General features: G+C 44.6%; 1 protein-coding gene across 3 annotated transcripts in view; it reads right to left on the bottom strand.

Moving 5' to 3' along the window:
- Htt (huntingtin) overlaps positions 1-17196 on the bottom strand; it is a 110949-nt gene that overhangs the window by 75965 nt on the left and 17788 nt on the right. The window contains exons 4-12 of one of the 3 annotated variants that reach the window (XM_048364902.1): positions 16653-16712; positions 16206-16285; positions 13191-13329; positions 10138-10279; positions 8776-8954; positions 5436-5640; positions 4725-4772; positions 2309-2389; positions 839-1179 (exon numbers count right to left, since the gene is read on the bottom strand). In XM_048364902.1, coding sequence (XP_048220859.1) covers positions 839-1179; positions 2309-2389; positions 4725-4772; positions 5436-5640; positions 8776-8954; positions 10138-10279; positions 13191-13329; positions 16206-16285; positions 16653-16712 — 1275 coding nt within the window. The remainder of the gene's footprint in view (positions 1-838; positions 1180-2308; positions 2390-4724; positions 4773-5435; positions 5641-8775; positions 8955-10137; positions 10280-13190; positions 13330-16205; positions 16286-16652; positions 16713-17196) is intronic. The other 2 variants (XM_048364903.1, XM_048364904.1) reach the window with 2 other exon arrangements.

The following is a 17196-nucleotide window of genomic DNA, read 5'->3' on the forward strand; positions in this document are numbered from 1 at the left end:
AACGCCTCAAGAAATTTTAAAGTAATTATTTAACTAGAGCCTAAAAACATTAAGTGTAGCCAAGACCCTTTCTCAGCTCATAGCTGGAACAGCAGATGTGTCTGCAATTCCACACTATGTGAGGTGAGACTGGGAGACCATGGTGGTTCCAGAAAGGCCCAGGCAGGAAAAGCCCACGAGAACCCGCATCTACAGAGGGGGGTGAGAGGTCATGGTGCACACCTATGATCCCAGCAATTTGGGGAAAGGAGAGGATTCTCTCACCCATGCAGGAAGGGAGACGATGAACAAAAACCAAGGCTGGAGGCGTGGTTCAAGTGATAAAGCTAAAAAAGGTCAAGTGTACTCAGTACATATAATCAACAAACCATATTGCCATGTTCAACACAAAAGACGATAAGCTGTTTTCTTCAGTGAACATATCAGAAAACGGCAAGCTCTCTGTTAATAATTGGATTTGGCTGCAGGTGGCTCACAATTGTAATCCTAGCTACTCAGGAGACTGAGATCTGAGGATCACAGTTCAAAACCAGCCCAAGCAGCAAAGTTGGTGAGAGCCTTATCTCCAATTAACCACCCCAAAAAAGGTAGAAGGGGAGCTATGGCTCAAGTGATAGAGTGCCAACATTAAAAAAGCTCAGGGACAGTATCCAGGCCCCAAGTACCCAGGATGAGCACACACACACACGCAAAAAAAAAAAATAATAATAATAATAATAATTGGAGATTATTATTGTTGCATTGGTATAGGCAGATAGCATGAGTCTGGGCCTCGAGGACCGAGGATGGGAAGGCAGCAGGATCCATTGCAGAAGAGCCCATTTGTCTGCCTACTTACGATTTCAGAACTGTCGGAAGGTGTCACGGCCGAGTCAGGCCCTTCCGTGGTGGTCTGAGAGCTGTCACTGATGGGCGAGGAAGCCTGGGTCCCATCATTCAGGTCCAGGGCAGGGTCAGACGGAACTGCGCTGATCTGGCTGGAGCTGTGGCTCAAGATGTCCTCCTCATCCCCATCAGTGGCAGCACTAGTCAAGTCGCAGCCAGAGAGGTCCACAGAGTCTGCCTGCAGCGTGTGCTGTGACCGAGGCTGCTCCGTGATGATGTCATGGCCCACAGACCCAGGAGTGGAGACTCCTGAAGAGGAAGCCAGCTCTCCACCAATCTCATCCTTCACAGAGGCTGGACACAGAGAAACACGCATTTGTCAAATGGCCAGGGGAAACATCCACTAGGGAAGCAAAGATGTGCAAAATAAAAATTGCATTTTAAAACAATTGCACTGTTAAAATTAAGACTTGCCTTTTTAAATGCTATACATATTCTCCAAGATCAAAGTTCAAGTTCTCAATCAACTACTTACTAGACCAATACCTGGGATGAGGACAACCTGAAAGCAGCCTGGGCAGGGGGTGGGACTGGACTCAGCATGGGGAGGCAGAATATAGGGAAGTCAGGGGGCAGAGGGCACATGCCTTCTTCCCTGCTCAAGGATAAAGACATGCTACACCTTCAAATTCCCATTCAGGACCAAAAAAACCTGGTACAAACAGAAAATCAATTCAAAGGAACAGAACCAAGCTGGAAGCAAAAGTTACTCCAGGGGGCAACTAGGTCATGAGCACTTGAATTTTATACACCATCACAAAGATGTAAATTTTTGTTAATGTTTTCATTTATGCAATCAGGAAAATATTTTTATTTCATTTAATAAGTAAATAATTGCCACTGGCATTATTCACATTTTTCTTCCCCAAAAGCACTTGTTTTTCACTTATCTAAAAATATTCCTTTTGGGGGCTGGGAATATGGCCTAGTGGTAGAGCGCTCGCCTCATATACATGAAGCTCTGGGTTCGATTCCTCAGCACCACATATACAGATAAAAGCCAGAAGTGGCGCTGTGGCTCAAGTGGCAGAGCGCTAGCCTTGAGCAAAAAGAAGGCAGGGACAGTGCTCAGGCCCTGAGTCCAAGCCCCAAGACTGGCAACAAAAACAAAACAAATAAACAAATAAAACTATTCCTTTGGGTAAGATTACACAAGTAAAACCATCCATATTAAGTCCATCCACTACTCAAAAAGATTTAGGCTCAGGGAGGATAAACCAGCTTTAAAAATCCTAGAACAAGGGTAACAGTCATACATATTTCGAGGTGAACACTGCAACAGCAGCTGAATTATCCACTGCTTGGGCAGGCTGGCCCCTCTGCCCTCTGCCAGCAATCTACTTGCGGAGGTGCCAAGGGAAGGCAGAGATGGTGGGAAACAAGATTCATGAACACTGATACCAGCCACTCATTACAGAATTACCTGCAAAGGCTGAGCTGCTGATGTCGGACCTTGATTCGGAGTCATCTTCCAAAGCTGCCTCTTCTCCTAACAGTACTTTGCCTAGTAAATAATGCAGCAATATAAAAAGTCTGCTAAAAACAAGGACTTTGGAAAATGAATAAATGTATGCTACAGTGAAAAGTCTAAGCATTTTAACTTACTTTCATGGTTTATCATCATATATATATATATTTCACATCTCTAACATGATAAACACAAAGGATGAAAACAATGTGAGAATACTATAAAAATAAACCCATGTGGAAAAAAGATAAAAGCAATGGTTCTCAAACTAAACACAAAATACTTGAATAACTGATTTTATTGATTTGAGTACTGTTTAAGTAATTTATATTATTACCATTTAACCTTAAAACAACCTTAAACTTAACCTTAACCTTAACCTTAAACTTAACCTTAAAACTGAAGAGATCCAGTTCTTAGCTCTTAGAATACCATGTCCTAACTCCAATAGTACATCAGAATATATATAACACTTCTATAAATTAGTTGTATCTCTTTTATTATCTTTTCCTAGACTTGTCAAGAATCAGACCTCAATCACTATATAATCTGAGGGGATTAACTATTTCAATTGTGAAGTTCCAAAACTGTGTGTACACGTGCGTGTGTGTATGCGTGTGTGTCCATGCGTGTCCGTGCACCCTGGTAGTGGGCTTGGATGCAGGGCCTCTCACTCTTGCTCAGCTTCTTTACTCAGCTGGCACTTTACTACTTGAGCCATAGCCACATTCCCAGCTTTCTTGAGTGTTAATTGGAGGTAAGAATCTCCCAGATTTGGGGCTGGGGATATGGCCTAGTGGCAAGAGTGCTTGCCTTGTATACATGAGGCCCTGGGTTCGATTCCCCAGCACCACATATACAGAAAACGGCCAGAAGTGGCGCTGTGGCTCAAGTGGCAGAGTGCTAGCCTTGAACAAAAAGAAGCCAGGGACAGTGCTCAGGCCCTGAGTTCAAGCCCCAGGACTAGCCAAAAAAAAAAAAAAAAAAGAATCTCCCAGATTTGTCTTCCTGAACTGGATTCAAACCATGATTCTAAGATCTCAGCTTCCTGAGATCTGAGCACGATCCTAAAAATCCACTTTTAATCTTATGTTCAATAGTAGTGAGAAGTAAAGTTTTACTACAATTTGAGCTCATTGAATTGTTTGCTATGGCATTATTAAATGGCGTGGTCATGGTCGTGGTTGTGTGTGTGTTACAGCTGACTCAGGAGCCTGCCTCACGCTTTCTAAATGGTGTAGGTGTGGTCATGTGTGTGTTACAGCTGAACTCAGTAGCCTGCCTCACGCTTTCTAAATGGTGTGGACGTGGTCATGTGTGTTACAGCTGAACTCAGGAGCCTGTGTCACGCTTTCTGTGGAGGCTCCGTACCACGTGAGCTGCGTCCCTTCCTACCTGCACCCCCTGACGTAGCTGGGATCATAGGCAGAGGCCTCTGTGCCCAGCTCATCGGTTGAAAGGAGGTCTCAACCAGGATCCTCCTGAGCAGCTGGCATGACATGCGACACTGAGTCTCAACTGGACTGAATCTCTTGACTGGACTGAGAAATGCCTGGGAAATTAGTAAAGGACACTGCTGGCTATCTGTGAGGTTATTTCCGGAGAGGATGAACCAAGGGGTGAACTCCCTACACAAATGAAGCCAGCACCAACAGGCTACAGGCGTGGATGAGAGGAAACCAGGAAGGAGGAGGCGGTGGGCTGGCATGGGCAGTGACGCGGGCTGCTGTGCTCACATCACAGCTGCTCAGGCCTTCCCTGCCAGGACAGCCCGGGCCTCTGAAACCATCAACTAAAGTCAGTCCTTCCTCCCTTCCATTAAAACTGCCTAACACAGATACAAACATAGAGACCATCTGGCTACGGGAAATGTCCAGTTTGCAATCTTATAGAAGAGAAAAAGAATAAGAGGAAAAAAAGAAATTCATGATGAAGAAAATGTAATCTAGGAAGTAACTTTTTTTTTTTTTAACTCGGGGCCTAGGCATTGTCCCTGAGCTTTTTTTTATGTTTAAGGGTAACATTCTACCACTATGAGCCACAGCTCCACTTCCAGCTTTTGAATGATTAATTGGAGAAAAAAGTCTCACAGGCTTTCCTGATGGGTTGGCTTTGAACCATGATTCTCAGACCTCAGCTTCCTGAGTAACTAAGATTACGAGAGCATGAGCCACCAGCACCTGGCTCAGAAGTAACTTAAATGCCACAGAAACCTTTAGGCCTATTTACCAAAGTCTGGCAATATTTCCACACACAATCACTCTACTGGGAAAAACCAGAGACAAATTTTATTCCACAGAATACACAATGGAAAGTCCAATGTCATTAAGGAAATACAGAAGAAAAAGACTCAGGCTCATGAAATAATCACCTTTTTGTTTCCTTGAAAGGACAGGGCTGCATGAAGAACCCCCTCCAGCTGTAAATGGCACAGAATGACAGAGAGAGTAAAGTAACAAGCTGTTAAAACCTACAAAAAACTTCAAAATCTTCAAAAAGCTTGATTCATCCTTAAACCTAGCAAGAATGTGAATGAACACATTTCTATAGGAGGTACAGAAATTCCAGTTTGATATTTCAAACTCAACAAGAAATTACACCAGAATTCAAATACACTTAATGACTAAAATTTCAAGAGCTGAAATTGCACTTAAAAAGCCAAATTAAGAATCAGGGAACTCAGATTATGTGGCCAAATAATAATCAGATATAAATTTTCTTTCACTAGAAGCAATCATTAAATGTGAGTAACTCCTCTCATGGGTAGCAAGGCAAGCTTTCCACAGGGTAAGGAGCCTTCAAAGGACAAGGGGATATGACACACTAACATTTTCTCCTCAAATGCTCATTTTCTGCAGTCAAATCAAAGCAAGAGTCGGGAAACCAGGCTGTAAATGTTTGACTTCATTCTACCACCTAACTTTCTAAACTCTAGTTCATTCTTCTTTTTGTAGAAAATGACTATGCTTGGGCAAGACATGAGGTGTTGAGTGCTTGGCAGGGCAGAGCCTCACAATGCAAAGGAGTCCTAGGGCTGACCAGCGTGCACTTGCCGCTAAGCAGGCCTTGGCTGAGAACGCACCTAGAAGCTCCACAATGCTCCCACTGCGGTCTCGGCCCCGCGCCTCCTCTTGAGCTGCAGCCAGCTGTCCAAGGCCGCCTGGCATGGTCAATGCCTGCAGCAGCTCCGGCGGCGGGGTGCGGAAGAGCTGCTGCAGGAGCTCCAGTGCTCCCGTCACCACATTGTGGTCTTGGTGTTGCGTGTGGTGCAAAGTCAGTTCATAAACCTAGACACAGAAGCACAGATCTTGGGTCACGGTTTTTAAAACATGTCCCATATTTTACCTTGCTTTATTTTTATAAGCCTTTGTCGGCAAAGTGTAGGAGGCTGAGATCTGAGGATCGCAGTTCTAAGCCAGCCCAAGCAGGAAACTCCCCATGAGACTCTTATCTCCAACTAACCACTCAAAAACTGCGAGTAGAGCTGTGGCTCAAAGTAGTAGAGCACTGGGCTTGAACAAAAGAGCCAGGGGACAGCGCCCAGGCCCTGAGTTCAAGCCCTACAACCGACAAAAGTAAAATAAAAATAAAACTCCTGGGATTTCTACCAGTGTGCTTATTAACATCAGGTTACATTCTAAGTGCCCATGACTTTTTCATTGATATACTAACTCCTTAAACATAACAGAGCACATCTTCTAAACACTCTAAATTCAGATCTGCATTTTCCAAAACTGAGAGTAAGAACCGAAATGCACCCAGCCAAACACAGTCAATGTTGGAAACATGATTCTGAGTGCCAGGGAAAAGTCATAAGAAATTTAAAAACATGTCAAATTTTATTTTAATAAAATAACAAATTTTAATGCTGGGCTGGTAAAGTGCTCATCTCGTATACGAAGCCCAGGTTTTGATTCCTCAGCACCACATATATAGAAAAGGCCAGAAGTGGCACTGTGGCTCACGTGGCAGAGTGCTCGCCTTGAGCAAAAAGAAGCCAGGGGACAGTGCTCAGGCCCTGAGTTCAAGCCCCAGGACTGGCAAAAAAACAAAACAAAACAATTTTAATGCTGTATACACTATATAAAGATTTATTATTTTCTTCTTTAGACTTGCCAGACAAAATACAGACACAGTGAAATCTGAATTTCAGTTAACACAAATTTTGTGTGATATGGAACAACAACATGTATTACAAAGTTACTATCAGAAATTCAAATTTCACTGACATCCTGCTTTTTTTTTCTTTCGTTCTTTTTGCCAGTGCTGGGGCGTGAACTCGGGGCCTGAGCACTGTTCCTGAGCTTCTTTTGTTCAAGGCTAGCACTCTACCACCTTAGCCACAACACCACTTCCGGCTTTTTCTGTTTATGTGGTGCTGAGGAATCGAACCTAGGGCTTCATGCATGCTAAGCAAGCACTCTACCACGAAGCCACATTCCCAGCCACATCCTGCATTTTATTTGCTAAGTTTGCCAACTCTACCTTTAGTATAAAAGTATACACATATTTTTAAAGTTGGTATAAAATAATATTAAATAAACATTCAAAGAAAGCTGCCTTGAACCTTGGTCTTTAGCTCTTCTGATGCAACCTCAGTAACCCTAAATCACAGTTGGCCAACTGTAGTCCACAGGTCACATACTCCTGTGTTTGCTTCTCAAATTTCAATGGTACATGGCACATTCATGGGCTGTCTGTGACTCTTTTCCTCTATAATGGTAGAGATGGCATGAGTTGCAAAGCTTAGGCCCTTTACGAAGACACTTTTGGACTCTGCTTTAGGTGACTGTCTTCCAGCTCAACTCTGGAGATGTGTTCTGAGCAGTCAGGAGGAAGAACCCAGCACTCACACTCCCTTTTTGCCCCTCCGGCACTGTTAGCACCAGGACCGCTTCTTCCTCTTCACCACATCCATAGACTTCCACATAACACTTTATTTTTTTTTTCTTTTTCTTTCCACATAACACTTTAAATGTGATGTGCTCCATAGAGAAACTCAGTCTAAAAAAGTCAATTAAAATAAGCAATGTGCATATTATCAGGCATACATAAAATTACTCCCAAGAAAGCCTGTTAATGTGATAAATCAAAAAGGAAGATTTCGGGGCTGGGAATATGGCCTAGTGGCAAGAGTGCTTGCCTCATATACATGAGGCCCTGGGTTCGATTCCTCAGCACCACATATACAGAAAAAGGCCAGAAGTGGCGCTGTGGCTCAAGTGGCAGAGTGCTAGCCTTGAGCAAAAAGAAGCCAGGACAGTGCTCAGGCCCTGAGTTCACAGCCTCGGACTGGCCAAAAAAACAAAACAACAAAAAAAAAAAAAAAGGAAGATTTCATTGCTAAGTATAGCTGAAAAAGAGAATGACTCAAAGGTAATGCTTTGATTATAAATTATTGCTATCTTAAAATTACTGTATATTTTATTTTTCTTATATTAAATTACAATTTTTCACGAATTTCACTGGTTTTCTAAAAGTTCATTATTTTGTCCTACCCTCCTTGCTACAATGTATGCATAGGCCTCCCTTTTTCACAGTTTCTGAGTCATAATATCGATTCCAAGGAATTCTTAAGAGTTCCTAATCTGAATTGCATGCGATACAACAATCAACTTTAGAATGGCTTTTAGCACATTCCTACGTAGGATTCTTTATTTCGTTAGTTATGTCTCGTATTGCTGATATATATCCTCAAACATTTTTTTCCCCAGAAAACATGAAAGACATATTCAGAAGGTGGCAACAGTGGCTCATACCTGTGACCCTAGCTACTCAGGAGGTTGTGGTCTGAGGACCTATAGTTCAAAGCCAGCCTGGGCAGGAAAATCCCTAAGACTCTTATCTCCAATTAATCACCAGAAAAGGCTGGAAGTGGAGTTGTGGCTCAAGTGACAGAGTGCTAGCCTTGAGCAAAACAACTCAGGGACAACACCCAGGCTCTGAGTTCAAGCCCAGGACTGGCACCAAAAAAAGAAAGAAAAGAAAAACATTCAAAGTTCCTATCAGGCTACACTATCTCCACTTGCCCAGCCCTGCCTAGTACGGCACCCTGCCCAGACCAGCATACTATGTTATGGATCCAAGGAGTAGAGACTGCACCTAAAATGCGGGCTGTTGCATCCTTGCCATAACCAGGTGGATAGCACACCGTGGATATTCGGGATTTACTGAGAACAGGTGAGCGCGCTTCCTGACCCTTGGCTTTACAGATAGGTAACAGCAGTCTCTGGTACAGGTAGAAGCTGAGGGGCAGAGGTGATACAAGATCTACGCCTCGCTCGTGACCATATGGACCTGACGTAGCTGCAGGCCAGAGGGAGACTCTAAACAGTCCAGTCCTAGTTTCCACAGTTAACTGTTGGCTCTGTGCTTCCTGTCCAAATCATCCCTGCAGTGCAGGACTAGAGTGTGGCTCCTACCTGGACAAGCTGCTCAGCAGAAGGAGAGACTTCCATTTCTTTCCGTGTCACCCCAAAGCTGCCTTTCAAGCTTGTGTCCTTAACCTGCTGCTGTAGCAAAGGTACCAGATACCTCAATGTGAGCAGCACACCGAGGATCAGGAGTGTGGGGTGTTCTTCCTCCACAGGAACCAGCAGACCTACAAAGGCAGCCAATGTGACTTCTTAACAGCCAAGCTGCTGCTCGAGAATTGGAGCACGCTTTCACAAATGGGGCGGGGGGGGGGGGGCGGCAGAGGGTCATACCTGTGATCCTAGGTACTCAGGAGGCTGAGATCTGAGGATCGCAGGTCAAAGCCAGCTCAAGCAGTAAAGTCTGTGAGACTCTTATCTCCAATTAAGCACCAAAAAGCCCTTAAGTGGAGCTGTGGCTCATGTGGCAGAGTGCTAGCCTTGAGCACTCAGTGCCCAGGCCCCTGATTTCAAGCCACAGACACCCCCCCACACACAGACACAGACACAGACACACACACACACAGACACACACAGACAGACAGACACACACACACACACACACACACACACACACACACACGGAGAGAGCGAGACTCAGAGGAAAACCCTCCTCTAAAGACAGTAAGGATAATGATGGTACAAGCATGACTATAAAGACAGATCACATGCTTAAATCCAAGATTGGATCTGTAGGACAACCATCTCCTTAATAAGTGAACCAAAGACCTAATGGTGAATATGACTGAATTTGAAAGTCAGGCAGTTATTTTACTTCAAATGTCAACATGATCACTCTTGGATTTGCGAATACTAATTTCCATGGTTACCTGAACTACAAGAGACATGATCAGCCCCTACAGAAAACCTACAGGTTGCTGAGATAGTTTCAGGCCTTATAATTGGAGGGGCGGGCCAGGAGGGCAGGCAGGGCTGTACTCCACCTGGATGTCCTCGGGGCACAATGGCACCTGTGTGATCACAAAGGTCATACATGGGCTCATGGCAGCCTCTACACAGCTCACATTTAGCAGGCACCCAGTGCTAAATCACCTGATTCAGGAATGATTTTTTTTTTTTTAATGCCAGTATTAGGGCTTAAACTCGGGCCTCAGTGTTATTTGGCTTTTCTAGTCACAACTAGAGCTCTAGGCTTGAGCCATACCGCCTGCTCTAACTTTCTGCTGGCTAAATGGAGATAAGAGCCTCACCCATTTGTCTGCCCGGGCCAGCTTTGAATCCTGATGCGCAGGTCTCAGCCTCCTGAGTAGGTTTACATGCATGAGCCACTGGTGCCCAGCTTATGGTCTGCTTTGAAGTCTATCCTGAGTATATCTGAGAGGCTGGGGTATTTGCGCGCCTGGTCCTTACCGAGGAGCACATTCAGAAGCCAGCTGTAGAAGTACTGCGTCCTCCTGGAGTGCTGGCAGATGCTCACTGCAGAGCCAGCTGCGGTCCGGCGGGCAGTGGGGGAACTTGACTTCAGATTCGCTATGAAAGCTTTTAACAGAACCTGTGCAGGCAGAACCCAAACAAACAAAAGATGAAGCTCCTGAGAGGCTTAGCATATATTTCCTACAATTAGACTTGAGTGCGGAACCCCCAGTTTTTCCAGAATATAAATTATAAACAAGTGAGACTTTTTGAAAGCTGAATGAAAGTCAGGAGCAGCTGACAAGCACACTGTGTATTAACTTTTCTACAAGTTGCATTAGAGACTTGCTCGGCCTATGTGTCTGATATGTGGTAACTAAGGCCTCAGTATCTAGGGAAGGCATACTACAGCCTGCAGGGGCCGAGGTCAGTAATGACTAGATTAGCCTAGACAGAAACATCAGACCCAGCCAGGTGCTGGTGGGTGATACCTGTATTCCTAACTCCTCAGGAGAGTATGACTCAAAGCCAACCCATGGAGGAAATTCCCTAAGATCCTTATCTCCAATTAGCTAGCAAAAAGCCTGAAATGGAAAACTGTGGCTCAAGTGGAAGAACACCAGCCTTGAGCAAAAAAGTCAAATGAGAAGCTGGGCGCTGGCGGCTCCCGCCTGTAATCCCAGCTACTCAGGAGGCTGAGGTCTGAGGATCAAAGCCAGCTGGGCAGGGAAGTCCATAAGACTCTTATCTCCAATTATTCACCAGAAAACTGGAAGTGGCACTGTGGCTCAAATGATAGAGGGCTAGCCTTGAGCTGAAGAGCTCAGGGAAAGCAGCCAGGCCAGAGTTTGAGCCTCATGAATGACAAACAAAAAAAGAAAAGAAAAAAAAGTTAAATGAGAGCACAAGGTCCTGAGTTCAAGCCTCAGTGTGAGCACATGAGCGCATCCATACACACACTCCTACCTGAAAAGTAACTAGAGTCAAAAGGGCTGGAGATTTGTCTAAAGTGGTAGAGCACTTACCCAGAAAATACAAAGCTCTAAGTTCAAAACCCAGTACCTCAGAAGATATGGTGGTAGATACCATACATCTAAGACACAGACTTAACACAAAGTGAAAATAACCTTTGTTTACAATAGTTTTGCAATTCCTAGATTTCACTGATAATACGTTTGGATGAACGTAAGTGGATTAGAAGGGCAGGGAAATAGATTTTTTTAGTAATACTAAAGGCCCAAGAAGGTAGTGTAGTAATATGACTAGTCTACTTTTTTTAAAAAGGGGGAAAAAAGAGGGAGAAGGAAGGAAGGAAGGAAGGAAGGAAGGAAGGAAGGAAGGAAGGAAGGAAGGAAGGAAGGAAGGAAGGAGCAAGCCAGGTGCTAGGGGCTCAGACCTGTCATCCTAGCTCCTCAGGAGGCTAAGATCTGAGGATCACAGTTTGAAACCAGCCTGAGCAGGAAAGTCCATGAGATTCTTATCTCCAATTAACTTCTAAAAAGTGAAAAACGGAGCTGTGGTGAAAGTGGTAGAGCACTAGCCTTGAGTAAAAATGCTCAAGGACAGTACCCAGGCCCTGAGTTCAAGCCACAGGGCCAGTACAAAGGAAGAGGGAGAGGGGTAGGGAGAAAGGAGAGCAGAGGGGAGAGAAGGGAGGGAAGGAGCAGAGAATTTAGCACAATTTTACTCAAATGTGATATAAATAATAGAAACAACCAGAGAACTGAAAACTATCCAGATGAGCTTTATCACCTGCCTGGTCTCTGAGCTGACATCAGTTCTCATAAAAGCACCTGCTCCCCAGAAGGCGCCAGGAGTAGGTGGCTCATTGGGCTTTGCAGTTCTCATGTCCTGCAACTGCCCAGGAGCCTCCACTGTAAGGAGGTAGCAATAGAAATAGCAGCATTAGCAGCTCCCACTGTGTGAGCAAGATGCCTGGGTTACTACACTAAATTCTTCACATTCATCACTCCTTTTCTTACCCCAAAACCCATGAAATTGGCTTTTTTTTGGCCAGTCCTGGGCCTTGGACTCAGGGCCTGAGCACTGTCCCTGGCTTCTTCCTGCTCAAGGCTACCACTCCGCCACTTGAGCCACAGCGCCGCTTCTGGCCGTTTTCTGTATATGTGGTGCTTGGGAATTGAACCTAGGGCCTCGTGTATCCGAGGCAGGCACTCTTGCCACTAGGCTATATCCCCAGCCCTGAAATTGGCTTTTAACATCACATTAACACTAACAAAAGAATCTCGAAAAGCAGAGAAAAAAAAAATCATGAACCGGGTTGGCCAATTTATTCAAGGCCATATAGTTAAGGACAGCAGTCACAGCTAACAAATGAGTGCTTCCTGTGCGGCAGGTCCTAGGCTACATCAACACGCATGTGTTGATTCCTCTCGCAGAAGAACCCTCCGTGAGTATACTACATGCCGTGTCAGAGCAGGCAACGGAAGCTGTGGGTAACCTGCCAACAGGAAAGAGCTGGCAGAGTGCAGAATTCCAATGCAATTCCAACAGACTCCATAAAGTGTTCTCCGCACTGCACTCCACAGCCTTCGAGGAGAGCTGCTCGGGACTGAACACCACAAGACAGGGGAGCAAGGACCCTGCAATCCACAGGCTGTGTGACAGTCATGGTCCTAGACACCATAAACAATCAGCGAAACAGCGTTGAAGGTGGTCTGATGCCACGTGGGCACTGGTGCTTGTGGGCACTCACACCCACAGGTCACCAGGAGGCAATTGCCACTCTGAGAGCTTGGTACCGTCTCTTTCCTCAACTAAGCAGAGCCAAGCTCAACCTCTCTAGAAAAATGTGTTTTGAACTTACATCTACAAGCCATCTCTTTATTCACTTTACTGCATAATAGAAAGCAGACGTGTTAGTAAACTCCTGGGGCACCTGAAAACTCTACAGACAGCAGTGTGGCAGATCAGGTAGCCAACTTGCCTTGATCTGACTTGGTCTCATTTCTGTATGATTCAAACGAGTGCCCAGCCAATGGCCCCAGGAGACCCATTTGCCCGTTTGCGACGTAAAGCAACAATCATACCTTAATTTCATTGTCATTTGCAAAATTGCCAAAAGAAGCCATAATTTTCGGGACAGCTGCAGCCAAGGTCTCCTGGACCGATTCCTCGGGTCTCTTGCTTGTTCGAGTCAGGCATGGCAGAAGATTCACCAGGTAAGGCCTAAATGTGCAAGAGGAACATTTGTCATTCTTCAGGTCTCCTATAATGAGAAATATAAACACTTGGCTTTCTATTAGGAAAAACACGGTTTTTTTTTTATAAGCAAATAATCCTTACTAGAGACCAAAAATAATACTCAGATACAGCAGGCTTAAATGCAGAGTAAATTTAGCCACCCTCATCTCTCCCATAATCAGAGGACAGTAAGAAGCTGGGTTTAGCCAGTGCTGATAGCTCACACTTTTAATCCTAGCGATTCAGGAGGCTGAGATCTGAAGACTGAACTGTAAGGTCAGCCCAAGCAGACAAATCTGAGAGACTTCTACCTCCAATTAACTAGTCTAGTAAAAAGCCATAAGTGGAGCTATGGCTCAAATAGTGGAGAACTAGCTTTGAGCAAAAACGCTAAGCAAGAGAGGCCGAGTTCAAACCCCAGTACTGATGCATACGCTGTGCATACATGCACACATGCATGTGTGCACACACACACACACACAATCCAGACTCACAGTAAATTATAATAGTTACTAATGTTATTAAAATAGCTTTAATTTGATGATACCATAAAATACTACTTTAAAAACAAAAATTTAAAAAAACATGCATAAAGCTTTCCTGAAAAAGAAACACTACAAGCTAGGGGAAAAAAAAAGTGTTCAAGCTAAGTGAGGCCTTTTAGACACAACCCGACCTTGGAAAGGAAAAAAGAAGCTGTGAGATATGAAGACTGAGTCACAATACACAGTCATGCCCAGGACTGAACCCTTGGCCCCATGCAGGTCAACCACGGAGGCCCCTGCAGGGAGGGACCCGCCCTCGCCTAGTGCTGAGACAGGTGGAAGCAAGAATCAAGCCACAGAGCCAACGGAGCACAGATGAGGACGGGGCCAGGGGAGGTCCTGAGCCTACAAGTTTACCTGGATGGCACGAGGAAGTAAGAGAACGACAGATGCATGCGTATGTGCACACACACACACACACACACACACAACGGGATCTTTTTGTGACACTTAAGCTTGAACTCAACACATCACCACCTGAGCCGCTTTCCAGACCTTCGTGCTTTTCGTTTGTTTTTCAGATGGGGTCTCCTTCTGCCTGGACTGACCTTAGGTCATGATCTGCCCCCCATTCTAAGTAGCTAGGACTACAGTTGTGTACCACCAAACAGAGTCACAATTATATCTTCTTATTGTCACTTTGGCTGCTATGTGGTGAGCTTGGGATGCACTGCTTCAGAAATAAATTTTTCAAAGTAAGGGAAGCTAGGCTTAGCATGTAGCTCGGTGGTGGAGCACACACTCACCATGCACAAAGCCCAGGGTTCAGTGTACAAAAATGAACAAGTGAGACAGTAAAAAGGAAGGGCTTTACAAAAACCAACTTCCTAAAGCAAGGCCCAGTGGCTCACACCTGTAGTCCCAGCTACTCAGGAAGCTCGTTTAGGCACACAAATTCTCAAGACTCTTAGCTTTAATTAACCAGCAAAAAGCTGGAATTGAAGGTACTGCTCAAGTGACAGGAGTGACGACTATGAAGGAAGCAAGTCTAGCAGGAGCATGAGGCCCAGTTCAAGCCCCAATACTGGTATGTACACATACACACAGCAATATTTACCTAAGGAGTGTACCTTTGTGCTCATACAAGGTGATTCCTGAAACACAGCCTCAAGGGAATCACTAGTTCATGTGAGCAATGAGGATTCAGGCCACTCTACCAGTTTCTCTGGGATGGAGCTAAGAGTGTCTGGGATGTGAGCATGCTTTTACCATTTAAGGAGAAAAGGATTTGATTTTTTTTTTTAAAAAAAAAAAAGGTCCTGCTTTGTCTCGCAATCCATTAAGGGAGAACTATTTCAACTACTTAAAGGTTTATGTACATCCCAACATTCATCTTTTCAACCCATCTAATTGTTTCAGTCCAGGCAATCAACAGATATTTGTTTTCCAGTAATTCCTAAAGTTTGTGAGAATGAGGTTGGTACCCCAGCCTTTACCTGTTAACAAGTAAGCAACTATGATGTGCAGCTGCAACCCTGCCAACCCAGAGAACACACTTCGTAAGTCACGTGACAAGGTGGACAGAAAACTAACAAGCACGCTAGTGAAGCACACAAGGAACTAGTGCTATGAAGAAAACACAGGCAGAACAAGGTCAGAAGCCATTTGGCAGGGGCAGAGGTGGGCAACTTCAAACACACTAGGTTTAGACAAGGAAGTTTATCTGAAGAAGACATTCAAGCTGGGACAAAAAGATCCGTAGGAGGTTGTAACCCATCAGAAATAATTTTTAAAATATCCTAGAAGAGCTGGGCACCCGTGGCTCACGCCTGTAATCCTACTCAGGAAGCTGAGATCTGAGGGTCACAGAGCAGGAAAAGTCCATGAGACCCTTATCTCCACTCAACCACCAGAAAATGAGAAGTGGCGCTGTGGCTCAAGGTGGTAGAGCACTAGCCTGGAGTGAAAAAGCTCAGGGACAACGCCCAGGCCCCACAACCAACTAAAAAAACCCAAAAACCAAAGCAGAAGTGGAGGTGTGGCCCAAGTCATAGAGTATCAGCCTTGAGTGAAAAAGCCAAGTGAGAGCATAAAGCCCTGCCTGAGTTTAAGCACCAGTACTAGCATCATAAAAAATAAAAGCTAGACACCTGTATCCTAGCTACACAAGAGGCGGAGATTTGATGACTGAAGTCCAAAGCAAGTCCAGGCAAAAAAGTCCATGAGACTCTTCTCCAATTAACCAGCAAAAAGCTGGTCATGCAACTGGGGATGAAGTGCAAAAAGTAGCCTTGGGCAATAAAGCTAAGGGACAGCACCCACACCCTGAGTTAAGCCCCAGTACTGGTAGGGTAAACAAACACAAGTACAACTTACCTGCATTTCTGAGGTCGAACCAGGTGAGCCAGCTCAGCAAACCTCCACAGGGCAGCACGCAGACTTCGAGGGGCGCCATTCTGAGTGCATTTAAGGAGCAACCGTTACATTTAAGAGTCGCATGCGCTTGTGTCATCACAAGGGTAACCTGTCAACAACGATTCTCTCTACTCATCTCTACTTTCAGGGAGGAGGTTAAATGTTTAAAACATCTGTTTTTAAAGTTCAGAAGGCTTCAATTATAAAGATATATATTAAAAATGTAAGTTAGCCTTTTAAACTTTCATCTAATAAAATGAAGAAGCTTTTGGAGGAAAGTAAAGTCTCGTTTTCAAACAGCATTTCCTCACAATATTTTGCTTACTAGCCTAAAAATAAAATTTTAAACATACTGTTCCATACAGTGTTAAAGTATCATCTTCATGACAATGGAAAATAAAGGCCTACCTTTTTAATTTCCTTGTAGAGTTCTAACTGTAGCCTTGGCAGATTAGAATCCATCAAAGCCTACAAGGAGACAGAGATATGTTTATGGAAGACACACTCATTCATGATTCTAAAGAATGCTAAAAAAAAGATCCAAGACTTGAACTTGATGGCAAAGTCAACTAGAACAACAAGTTGGAAAACTATTTATTGACTAATTGTTGCCAGTTCTGGGGCTTGAACTCAAATCCTGGTGCTATCCATGAGCTCTTCCCCTCCCCCCCCCCAAGTAAAAAGATGGATTTATTGGGGAAGTAAAAAGTATACTGACCGGCCAGGGTCACGGCCCAGACTTGGGAGCTGGGACCGCGCTCCTGAGCCATGCTCGGGTTGGGTTATAAAGGCAAACACCACATGGTCCAGCCTGCCACACGCAAGTGGCCAATGAGGTTACAACACTTAAAGTGATTCCACCCACAGGCTGATGGGGAGAACAAGGATGAGACAAGAGCCAGTTCAATAGGACTGCTGCCCATGAGCTCTTTTGCTCAAGAATGGTATTCTG

This window comes from Perognathus longimembris, chromosome 16, assembly GCF_023159225.1.
Source record: "Perognathus longimembris pacificus isolate PPM17 chromosome 16, ASM2315922v1, whole genome shotgun sequence".
NCBI classification, from domain to species: domain Eukaryota; kingdom Metazoa; phylum Chordata; class Mammalia; order Rodentia; family Heteromyidae; genus Perognathus; species Perognathus longimembris.